Genomic DNA, 12,645 nt, shown 5'->3' on the forward strand with positions numbered 1-12,645 from the left:
CAGTAGGAGACAATTCTACCTTTTAAAGAAATGACAAACTATTCCTAATCTTGCCTAAAATATTCATTTTGTTGATTTGTAAGAGGAATGAATCATTAACCGATGCTTTCAGGGCCACATTGTCAATCTGTCCTTTGCTGGTTTATTAGCTAAATTGATTTCCGCATCTAAAGGTACTTTCTTTCGACACGACAACGCAGGGCACTCTTGCCAATAATGATTAAAGGATAATAACTGCAGCACAAAGATTTACATCAAATTAGAATACAGTTTATTATCAAGTATGTACACACTGAACACAATAGGGGGAAGGGAATATTAGTATTCACAGAAACATTTACAACAAAAAACATGGACGAATGTAATCAAATAAAATGACAGAATTTTTATAAAAATAGTAGAACCTTCAACATTGATACAATAAGCTTAACAGATAGTGTATTTAAGAAAATAAGTTGTACTTTTTTAAACCTCATTTTTTGTACTTGAATTTTTTATAATGTCAAATAATTAATGAAATTAGTGTGAGAAATATGTCCACTTCACTCTGACTTTAAATTGCAAATCTGTGCCCTTCGTATTGGAGGATAAAAATGACATTGCCTGCTGTACTTAATCATTTGATTTCTGTAGCTTCTACATGGACGAGTGAAAAAATTCACCCTGAACAACTTTCAGGCAATTTAGAGAAAACTGCTTTAAAGTGAAAAAGTAAGGTTAAGACACCTTTGTCATTAATATGGTCTCTTACATAAACTAATGAGTTTTCCACCCTAGAAGTATGTAAAAACACCCCCCACAGATTAGCACATACCTGAGTTTACACTTTAAAATCAATGAACAATCTTAAGAAACAATAATAGCACGGAAAGTGAGCAAAGGCACCCACTGAAGCCGGTAGGTTGAGCAATTGGTTTTGCCTTATGTTTGCACAACAAACAAACTTCTGTATTTAAACTGGTAATGACAGTATGGCAAAAACATGTTGTTGTACAAGTAATACCACGGGCGGTATTGACACCGGTTTACCGCCCACCTCTAGTCTACATTGATGAATTATCCAGTAATATTTTCTTCCATATGATAATCCAGGTTGTCTTTGGGCAGCACAGAGCTGTATCCTGATGACTCAGAGAAGTTAAGGCTCAGCTGGTTGTCAACATTTGTGGTGATCTGAAGTTTGGTCAGCCAACTGGCAACTTTGATGTCAAAGTTGATGCTAGCTCTTCTTTCTGACAAAGAATCAGGAATTGTTGATTCTGGACTTTCTCCTTTAACTGTAGATGCAACACAGAACAAAATTTGTCTTTGATGTATAGCCCATTATGATTGTAAAAATTAGAAATTAAAGTTGAAAAGAAATTCTTACACTCTGGGATCAAGAAGTCCATGCTTTTCCCAAGAAGATCTGTGGATCTCATTATCTCCTTGTTTAGATTTTCAATTTCCTGGCTGATTTCTGCATGCAAGTTTTCCTGCTTCTCATCTTTCTTTCTATGACCGATGCCCTTGATTTTGAATTTGTCCAGGTCACGAGCTGACAATTGAACAACAAAACAACAGATTAACACAACAGAATATTTACTTTAGATTCATCATTTCCCCTCTTCAATTCTCATACAATGGTCCTCTACTGGAATACGAGATTGTAGCCTCTAAGGTAGAAGATACCACCTAAGCAAGAGTTTAATTATTGCTTTGTCTTATTCAGATAAACTATTATGATGTAGAGTGTGGATTGCTGCAGCTTCAGTGATGCAAAATTATATATCCACGCTCACTGATGGTCATGTGCTTTGGGTAGTGACCAAAAAATTTGAATAATATGAGCGGCCGAAATCAGTTTTTTGGGGGTTATAGAAAAGAGGTGGGCTGAGTAGCTCAGACATCTGACTCAGCATAGAGCTGCTGATCTTTCGAATACCCAAGATCCATCTTAGGTTTGGTTGATACTCTTAGGATGCTTCCTTGGTGCGTCCCCGATACAGTCCAAGAAAGTGCTGGAAATTAGAAGACTTTAGGGTATCCCTGGAAGGGCTGGAAAACAATACCGGGGAAGTGATATCTGAACCAACTTTGTTAACCTGCTGCCACTGTGGCCCAGTCTGGAATTAGCTGATAAAAATGGATGGATAAATGGACCGATCAAATACTATAAAAGCATATCATTCTGATACTGACTGTCTTAGCTAGATGGCATGTAAAGCTGATCCTGGCCTGATTGTGATTTTGTGTTTACATCTAAGAAGCCATACTGTACATCATCTGTCAACAGAAGGCTGTGAGGCCTGTTTTCTTCGAGAAAGAGGAGGTGCTACTCAGCCTGAACCATGTACACTATCAACTGTTAAAAGATATTTTACACTCTCTACACCAAGAACTTTTATGGCGACTTACTCAATACTCAACAGACATCCGACTTAGCAAAGAGCTCTTCATCTTTAGCATCAAAAACAGCCAAGGATGCCACCTCTGAGCCTTCATTTGATTATGTTACCATCAAGTGATAGGAGATCCGATGGTAGACACAAAACATGCTGGAGTGTTAAAAAAATGCTTGTCTGAACTTAAGGACCCCCATGGAAGGGCTTGGAAACAATGCTAAAGAGAGTAACTTATTGACTAACTTGCTTAGGTTGACGACTGGACCTTTCCAATACTGATATCACATATCGGTTTGATATCAACTCAAATAGTTAGATAGGATATCAATGGCAATGGGGCCTTCCCTGGGCTAACCAATTGAATTGTGGTTTACTATAAAGTATGTCATAGTAGCTAAACCAGTCATAAGTCAGCTGGCCTGGAGACCTGACCAAGGAAACTAAAGAGTCAGCTGTTAGGAGGTATTTCAGTTTTTCTACACCAACAAATTCTACAGCTTTTTGTTATGACTGTACAGCCATTGTTTTGAGGTGTGTATCAGCAGCACTGCAACATAAAACTCAACCAGCTTACCAAATAAACCAATCAAATGTAGTCTGTGTTGAGCAGAGTATTCCCGCAGGACTTTAATAGTCACATTGACGAATCCCTTATGTTGATGTTTTGTCAGGGAAAAAACCCAGTAATCATCCCACTCTTAGCTTGATACTCACCTGTTGACCTGGGAAAAATGCTTGTCGCACTTCCTCTGGTCTTAGATTGCAGCTCAAGGAGTGTTTTCCGGAAGCCCATCAGCAGCTCCAGTTCTCTCCTTCTGTACGTCTCCTCAAAGGACTGCTTCAGCAGCTGTTTGATCTGCCTCCTTCTGAACATCTCGATGAGTCGCTCTTGGATGTCGTCCATGTCAGGGCAGAACAACTGAACGCTGTTGCCTGCCGCCATTTCCTCTATCTTCTCAAACAGCTCTGTGACCTGCCTGGTGTCATTTTTCTTTATGTTGCTCATTACATGATACCTGTTCTCACACTTGTCTACCAACCATCGTAGAGCACTGTGCTCCTTCTCAATGTGCTCTTCTACTGATTTTTCTACTAAGTTGTCTCCGTATGTGAACAGAACAATCGTATACTTCCAGACGCTGGAATCAAAGAGACTCATGTGTTCTTCCAGGGCAACCTGCTGGGATTCTCTGAATGTCAGGTCCAAGGGGACAACCAACAGAATGGCATGAACCCCTAATGGACTCAACGACATTCCTCTGACTATTTCTTTCTCTATCTCTTCAGTGCCAATGGAGGGCTTTAGCCACCAGCCTGGGGTGTCAATCACTGTGACCAATCTGCCATCAACTTCTGCCTCCTCAACACGACACTGCTCATTCTGATAGGTGGGGAAGACCTCTTTGTGCAGGAGGTTGTTTCCTGTTGCACTCTTTCCGAAGGTTTTTTGACCAAGCAATACTATCTTCAGGTCCTGCAATTTATTCCTGGAGCCTGAGGAGAAAACATTGGAGGATGAAAAGGCATATCATATCATGTACCAGCCTATTTGAACTCCTAACTTGTATAATTTGACAGTTGGGTCAATTTTTTTTATTGTACTAAAGTAGCAGTGTGAGGGAGTTGTGAACCACTGGAAACAACGTTTTTTGTCCCTTTCAGCACAATGAACTTCAGCAAAGCTTAAGCAGTGATGGAGAGCAACAATACCACTGTTCCTTTGAATGGCTCATTTCACTTGAAAATAACTCTCAGGCAGCTTAGTTGACAAGTCAAATCATACACCTTAAAACATTCAACATTTCACTTTTTTTAACGTTCCCTTCAGTTATTTTCATTTACTCCAGTATAACTTTACTGGAGTTAAGTAACTTTTGATCTAAGGAAGGTCCTTATTTTCAAATTAAGGACCAAATGACATGTTTTTTTGTCTGGACCAAAGTAGTAGTTTGACCATCAGACATTATGAAGTTATCGTCTTAGCTCTAAATGCTAGCATCGCTAAAATCCTTTTAGTGTTGTATTTTTTATTTTTTATTTATAAGATTTATTCAACCTTGGTATCTACAAATTAAAATAGATTTGACAATACCAGACCAGTGTCATGTAATGATGCTAGATGATTGAATCATACCTTCAAGGGGTTTCTTTTTAGCCTTGACCTGACTTTGCCTCAGTCTTGCCCCTTCTTCCACTCTTCGTCTTGTCTCTACAATGGTCGAGTATATATTCTCATCTGGGACACAACACTCCCAGTTGTTTCCTGCCACAGTCCAAGTGATTTTCTCCAGCATCTCTTTGATCTGAGTACCATCATCAGAATTCTTGTTATCAATGACGTGATATCTGTTTCCACATTGTTGGACCAGGATCTGCAAGGCCTCTCCCTCGCCTTCGATGTACTCCTCGATGCTGTGTGCTCCCAACCAGTCTCCTCTGGTGAAAACTACAATAGTGTGGCCCCACACTCCTTTCCCTAGTAGCTCCATGTGTGTCTTCACTGCATCTAAGTGTTTGCGGTTAAAGGATGCATCGGAGTCTATCATGAGCAGGAAGACATGAGGCCCAGGGCGACACAGAAACATGCTGAGCATCAGTTCCTCCCTGATAGCTACAGGAGTGTCACACACAAGGAAGTCTTTCCACCAACCTGGCGTGTCAACAACAGTTATGTCAGTTTTACTCACAAAACCCTGCCGGGCCACCGAGTGTGTCGTCTTTCCATCTTCCTTCTCTTTGATTCCCAAGATGGTGTTCCCTACTGAGGTTTTTCCAACGCCTCTGCTTCCCAAGAGAATTATCTGGAGCTTTGGGATGGTTTTCTTCTCCTCTGTGAGACAAAACAAAGCTGAATATTCATGGAACCCACACACACACACACATATATATATATATATATATACATTATATATATATAGAAGTGGGTTAATTTGATTTAAATTAGTAGACAACATTTAACTGTCTGTAACTGAAGGCACACTTTTACATTTTTAGACAATTGTTGCACACATTTTTTTCTCTGTTCAAAATAAGACAAGCAAATTAAATTGGGAACAAATAAGTATCTTAATACAAGTCCAATAAAGAATTCATCATAGGCTGGCTGTACACTAGACAATGTCAAATCTTAACCGATTTTAAAAACATGGGAGACCCCAGACATAGGGACAGATTGAACGATTTGTAACAATTATAATCCTCTGAACACACACACTAGACGTTTCAACAAGAACGCGAGACCAAACACCTTCTGTTTGAAATAACGATTTCACAGACACGGGATCTCAGAGAAACTAATGTGATCAGAAGTGATCATGTGACTTTATTTATTTTTAAAGCTTGATTTATGGTCTTCATGTGCCTTTATTAGACAGACTGGATAGAGTTGGACATCAGGGAGAGAGTGGGGAATGACATGCAGGGAAGTAGCCCCAGGCCGGATTTGAACCCAGGCCACCCGCTTCGAGGACTTCAGCCTCTGTACATAGGGCAACGAAAGCCAACCACTCTGTTACAGGCGCCCCATGATGTTCATTTTTGAGTTGGCTTTCTAGATCTTCTAGATTTTTGCTAAGCTAGGCTAATCATCTGTTGGTTAAAGCTTCAGTTTACAGCACTGGCACAAGACTGGTATCAAAATCGATTATTTTAAATCTCTAGGACTATAAAACATTAAGTGTTTCTTTCACCTGGAATGAGTTTTTTCATTTGTAGTCTTTCTTCCGCCGCCCTTTTTTGTCTCTTTGTCGCTCTTTCAGCCACTTCTCGTTGCTTCTCTTGAATGATGTTCAGTGTTTGCTCATCGACCTCATAGTATCCGCCATTGTTGTACCACACCATCTCATCTATCTTCTTCAGCAGAAATGTCACCTGAGACGTGTCACTGCTCTTCTTGTTAATGAACACATGGTACCTGTTCCTGCATTTCCCTACCAGCCACCTGAGAGCGTCGCCCTCACTCTCGATGTGCTGCTCTATCGTCTTCTTCCCGAGGACATCCCCACATGTGAAGAGCACCATGGTGTACCTCCACACCCGCTCCCCCAGGAGCTTCATGTGCTCCTCCAGGGTCCTCCTCTGTTCCGCACAAAAGGCTGTGTCTATGGGAATCACCAGCAGGAACACGTGTGGGCCGGGAGGGCATTTGGACACGTTGAGTCTGAACCTCTGCCTCTCACCCTGTGGGATCTCGTTCAGGGAGAGCGAGCTGTTCCATCCCGGAACATCGACGACGACGAGGTGCCTGCCCTCCACCTCCTGATGTCTCCCTTCAGAATGAGATGTTCTGGTTCGGCCACACTCAAACCTGTCCCGTTTCAGGATTGTGTTTCCAGATAAGCTCTTACCGGCCCACCTTGGTCCAATCAGGATGAGTCTGACCTCCTTCTGGGTGAAGCTCTCTTTCTCCCCTAAAAGAAAGAGGAAAGTTTGATTAAATTTCAATGTCTTAAAATCCCTTTGTTTTTTTTATCAGCCACATGTTTTAGGCAGATTCAGCTCAATGTGAAGTGGCTTTGGTTTTGGCTGTGGAAAAGAGTACATGTATTAATAGCTGGTCTACATTGCTGTGACAACAGGTAGACATTATTCTTTTTTAATTGAACCGTTACTTAACCCATGATACTAATTTATGCAAATGTATGGCAGAAAAGAAATAGATACTACCTGGATAAATTGCTCAGATCCAACTGGACCAAATAATTTGAGTAAATATGTATTTGAGCCATTTTTCTTTGTCATACATGTTTTGGACCTGACCTGATAGATGGACTTAGTCTGGCCCATAAAAATGGATAACCCAGAAACTAAATATTCTGTTATAGTGCTTAAAATGTTTATCAAGTCAGACACAACATACTGTTCTCATGAAGGTGTGGGGAAAAAATGATTAAAGTCAGTATCAGTTTGAGTATCAAAAAACTTGCTGATGGTGTTTTCATTTGTATACCCTCTCCCCCTTTCCTTGGTAGACTGATGCAGCAGCCCTGTCTCATAAACCAGGCTGCTAACCTAGCTAGCACTCAGTATCGACATATGGCTGTGTCAGACATACTAATGTAAGATGGAGACCAGATTTATTTTTGTGAAGTTTTATTTTATAGATCTTTATTTATCTCAGGTTGAGATAATATACATTATTTGATTTAATGCTTATTTCATTTAAATTTACATTTTTGCACTTTGCCTTTAAGGTTGCCCATGGTTACGGTTGGGGGGCATGGGTTTGGTCTGTTTTTGTCATGCCATGTTACGGACAGACATTGAAGCATGAGACGCACAGCAGAAGTTGTCCCCGTGCTTTTACTTACCCACACCCGAAGGTACATTTATAAAGTATGTACCATATCCTTCTCTGGTCAAGACATCCATCTTTAAGCACTCAACACCAACCTAGGCATAAAAATGGACCCCCATCTAACCTTTGATTCACACATAAAACACATCTGCAAAACTTAATTTCTCCATCTCAAGAACAGTAATAATAGTAGTAGTAATAATCATCACATTCACCTAGTCCTAATTTTCATGCCAGATAAGTGGCTGCCTTTTGGATTCTACAATCCACCAGGTAAAGCCTGACCAGCTGTAGTCAACATGCAGCGTCTGCAGAATGAAAGTGAAGAACTTCAGGAACAAGTTCTTCAAGCGTCGTCACCAATGAAGGCTTTAGATATATAATCATTTTACACTGCAAGTTTTCTGACAAAAACTTGGTTACCTGGCTTAAGCTCAAATATGTTCTTCATATTAACATGTGTTAATATGTGAATATGTGAATCAGGAACTGGTTTGAATGAAAAATCGCTATAGCTAAGCCTAAAACTTAAAGCCACTGAGGGGCTACATACACAGGCTAATCTAGCCTATTAATTGACCCGCTTGCCGGCTTCGCTAGCGTAAGAATTCAAAATAAGACAATCTTCTTCGTTTAGGAATATTTATTTCTCATTCCATCGTTGTTTTGATTAATGTCACATGTGAGCTGTTCAAACAATAATCCAGACATAGCCATTTACATTCACTCCTGTTACCTCATAGCGTGGCGTACAGCAGTCAAAAAAGTGTAATTGCTCCCCGTCTAGCAACACCTGACACCCCAGTGATAGTTCCTACCTATATATATATCACCTTAACCTAAAGGTTACACTTGCTGGAACAATTTGTGTTTGCACTTCCTAAACATGGCTCCTACAATCGCATCAATGTTGAAACATTCACACGACTGTGTTCTAACCCATTACATCAGATATAACGTGTCGTTTTAGTGATGTTTTTTATGGACCAGATATGAAGAAGAGGTGACAGTTCTACCCAAAATGTCTTGTTTTCAATAACTTTGTGAAGCAGTTTATTTGCCTCGATGAGTCTGCATTTTGTTTTGATTGAGATGTTAAAAGAAGTTTCTTTAAGAAAGTCAGCAGATGATACTCAGGAGGAGAATGTAGTCAGTTGAGGTGTGAAAATTAGCAAAGCTAAAGTGACAGGGTGTCACACCAGGTGTCTCTGCTGCTTTGCATGACTGGCAGAAGAAACACGCTCACCTGCTCATGTTGCTCCTCAGGGACTTCCCAGCAGAGTTATTTTTGAATCTATTACTCTCTATCATCAAGAGTTCAAAGAATCACAGTCATGTGAGATCGTACAAGACCGCCAAATATTTTTAGAATGGCCCCGACAAAAGGTTTTTTTCTGAGGCAAGTTAAAAGAAGCTACAGTGGAAAACGATAACAGTTAAGAATGACTCATCCATCACCTACGTCTCATGTGCCTTTTGATTTTTGTTTGACAATACGTGACTGAAACTGGAACACATTGTGAGTCAGTTACCAAAAACAAAAACAAACAAAAATAAGTTAAAACACACAATGCACACACAATAGTGTCATTGTGTTGTGTCAGCAACTGAAACTGGCCTGTTGTTTGACTCACACTTCCACCTGATGGTCTGAAGCACATAGCAAGAGAATGATTCCACATTACATACTTGTATTGCACTCTAACATAAAGGTTTGCCTTTAAACAACCTGGTCAGAGATTCATATTCTCTGACCAGGTTCTTCTTCTTCTGGATTTACTGAGTAAACTTTAAAGAAACAATATGTAACAATTACACCTCAACTTTCAAAAAAAGTAACACTGCTGCAATGCAAAGGAGAGTGAAGTGGTGTGGCATAAGACAGCTGCTTATGTAATGTAGTCTATTCAATTCATATTTAATCAGAATTGTTATATTGCCGGTCAAAACTGGTGGAATGGTGTTCAACCTAAATATCATTAAGATTTAATCCAGCGGGAGAAAAGCGACTTTAAAGCAGCTCAAAATGAAATATAAGAACAAACTGGCTCATTGCGGTATTTCAATCATAGATGACATATTAAACAAAGTAAACTTCATTCAGTGTCTACTTGAATGTGCATTTGCTTCAAACCCAACTTTATGCTGGTTTAACACACATGTCCTCTCGTCGTATTCTCTTTAGTTATTAATTATCACTAATTAAATGAACATCTCCTGACGTTCTCTGTGGAGTAATGTAGCCCCTTCATCTCGATGCTCCTGGACTGAAAGACATGCCATGTTCCTCAAAATAGGTTGTTTTATACCCTATAGTATAACTAACATATCAAATAAAAACAACCTGGATTTTCATTTGAAAAAATGAGTGAATCTCTCACAAAAACGGGCGTGATAGGACTGAATGAAATAATGAGGAAATTAAACTTGGTTTCTGGCTCTGAAAGAGGGAGGAGACAGTTTAGGGTCCCGACCAGGTCAGGGTTCACAGACTTACCAAGACTAAAGTTACCTCTTTCCTTGGTTTGAGTGACCTCCCTAATTGAAACGGAAAGCCCAGAGTTTCACACTATTCAGGGTTAACAGACTCAGTGTTTACACTAAACCTGCTTACTGAAACAGGCCCCTGATCGGCAGTCCCTAGGTAAACACACAAGCGGTACAGAATATATTACAGCAATATCTGTAATTTCGACTGAGTTAAACCGTAAATTATAGGGTTATTACATGTTTATGACTTTATGGAATTTTCTCATTAAATTGACAATTTTCTTAAATTTTTACGGTAAAAATGTGTGTTTTCAACATATTATGACTGTAAGAATGACATTTTGTACCGTTTCTTGGCGGTAATTCAGTGTTTTTACCACTGTGATAAATCTTTTTAGATTTTACGGTATTTTCCTGTTGCCATTTGACAGTTTGTTACCGTATTATTTTAGACTTTTTTTTACAGTGTAGAATACACCTGAGTTAGCCTGAGTCTCAGTACTGTTTGATACAATGGCTGAGGCTAAGAGGAAGAGGATGATGACGGATGAGGCTAAGAAGAGAAAATGAGAGTTAATGAGCAAGACAGACTGGAGAAAATATTGGACAGGCTTTTTTTATATGTTGGCCGGAGCTTCCAGAAACAGTAGGCTGCATGTCGGGAAGCCAAGCTGGCTATGTTGCTGTTGTGAGTGATATGCACATACTCCACATGCAAACAGTTAGCAAACAACGGGCTATAGACACTAGCACAGCTGACAGGACTTTGTGAGATGTTCTGCTTGTCATCAAATGCAGGTGGATGTTGAGGGGGAGGTGTAACAGCAATGTGTGTTTTACGACAGTGCAGTTGCACTTAGATACCTTTGGGGGGCGCCAAAGTGCATAAACCAAATTCCTACAACGTGTTGCTTTAAACTAATAACAATTTAATTTCACTTGAGTAGAGTTTTTTTTACTCATACTTAATTACATTTCAATCAAATGTACTGTTCTTTTAATTGAGTAAAATATTCTTGTACTCCTTTCACCTGCATGCTTAAAAATAATGTTGATGTATCTGGAACATTTCAATATTTCAAAACGCATTACATTGCTATCAGAAAGCCTACCTGTTTTATCACATATGTTCCTCTGGCTTATATTATTAAATTGTGCTCAGTGTGATGAGGACGTCACAGACTACAGCCTCAGAAGTGCATCACAGCGTCAACATGAATAAAAAGTGTAGAAATAAAAAGGAAGTATTTGTGCAGAAGAGGTGCAGTAGTTTTTAAATCTTCTTATCCATCGGTACAGGAAGCTTAAGAGGTGGAGTTTACTGGAAATGGTTTTAACGTCTTAGTTCCATCAGTTATTTGTTTACCAGCAACAAAATCTGGTCTGACTGGTTTGTACATAAGGGTGCTTACAGGTTATTATTATTTTTACATTGCATTAATGTGGTTAGCCTGTTTACTGTTGATCCTTATTAGTCACCACTAAGGCAGAAACTCCTCTTCCCCGTCTCCAAGTTTAAATGTGACATTTAAATCTACAAAAAAATGTATATCAATGTGTCGAATGTATATCAGTACAGCAAAAATGCTGATGATAATGAAAGTAATAATTATCATACAAATCTTATAAAGTGCTTCATTTTACTTTGTTACCGTCACCTGCCCAGGGACAAAATATGGAAATTAGCTAGTTAGCTAAATCTGGTACAAAGCATCTCTTTTCTTCTGAGACTAATTTTTTTTTTTGTACACTGTCCCTGATTCAAATAAATGAGTAAATTAAACTAAACTAAACTAATTATTAATTCAATTAAACATTAGTGTTAGAACACCATGGTCAAGTGCATTTTGCAAAATTTGTGAATTCCAGTGATTCTGATTAAATGGAGACTAAACCGTTAAATAAAAAGATGATCATATATATTATGTAGGAAACGCAGAGGGGCTGGTGTTCTTAAAATTATTTTTTAAAAACACTTTTACTTGTAAATATCTTTATGTCTGGATACAGTATGTTGACCTTCATTTGTATTTAAAGGAAGAAGAGCAACATAATGTGATATGTTTAAGAATAATAATATTAAAGGATCGTTGAAATGTACAACATATTAAGGCTTTTACACAAGTTAAATAATTCAGCTGCAGTTACATTTGTCTCCAACTCTTCTGTTTGATTTACTCACCGAGGTCGTTTTCCATTTTTCTGATCCTTTTTTGTCTGTCTCAGCGACTTGTTACCAGCAGAAAACACCAGAAGATCATGGAGAGTTCAGTTGTTTAAGTCCATCTTCAGGTAATGCAATGTAAAGAAAAGTAGGTATTCAGAGAGTTGTGCAGCCTGCCTGCAGCCTCTCAGGTGAACAATGACACCAAACATGAATCTGTCGACGGATCAAAACAGGCCCCACTGGTTTTATGTTCTTCATGCAGCAGCGTCGGCTTCCAGGTAAAAAGGTGATGCAACCTCGGTTTGTGT

General features: G+C 39.1%; 1 protein-coding gene across 1 annotated transcript; it reads right to left on the reverse strand.

Annotated features, from left to right (window-relative positions):
* Positions 1–254: 254 nt before the first annotated feature.
* Positions 255–12,519, reverse strand: LOC132955661 (GTPase IMAP family member 8-like). The gene is made up of 6 exons (XM_061028602.1): positions 12,353–12,519; positions 6,074–6,793; positions 4,519–5,214; positions 3,099–3,878; positions 1,370–1,537; positions 255–1,277 (listed from the first exon to the last, which is right to left on the reverse strand). Exons 1-6 carry the CDS (start codon positions 12,366–12,368, stop codon positions 1,057–1,059), a joined length of 2,601 nt encoding a protein of 866 aa, XP_060884585.1. The 5' UTR covers positions 12,369–12,519; the 3' UTR covers positions 255–1,056.
* Positions 12,520–12,645: the final 126 nt, after the last annotated feature.

This window comes from Labrus mixtus, chromosome 3 (assembly GCF_963584025.1).
Source record: "Labrus mixtus chromosome 3, fLabMix1.1, whole genome shotgun sequence".
In the NCBI taxonomy this organism is placed as follows: Eukaryota; Metazoa; Chordata; class Actinopteri; order Labriformes; family Labridae; genus Labrus; species Labrus mixtus.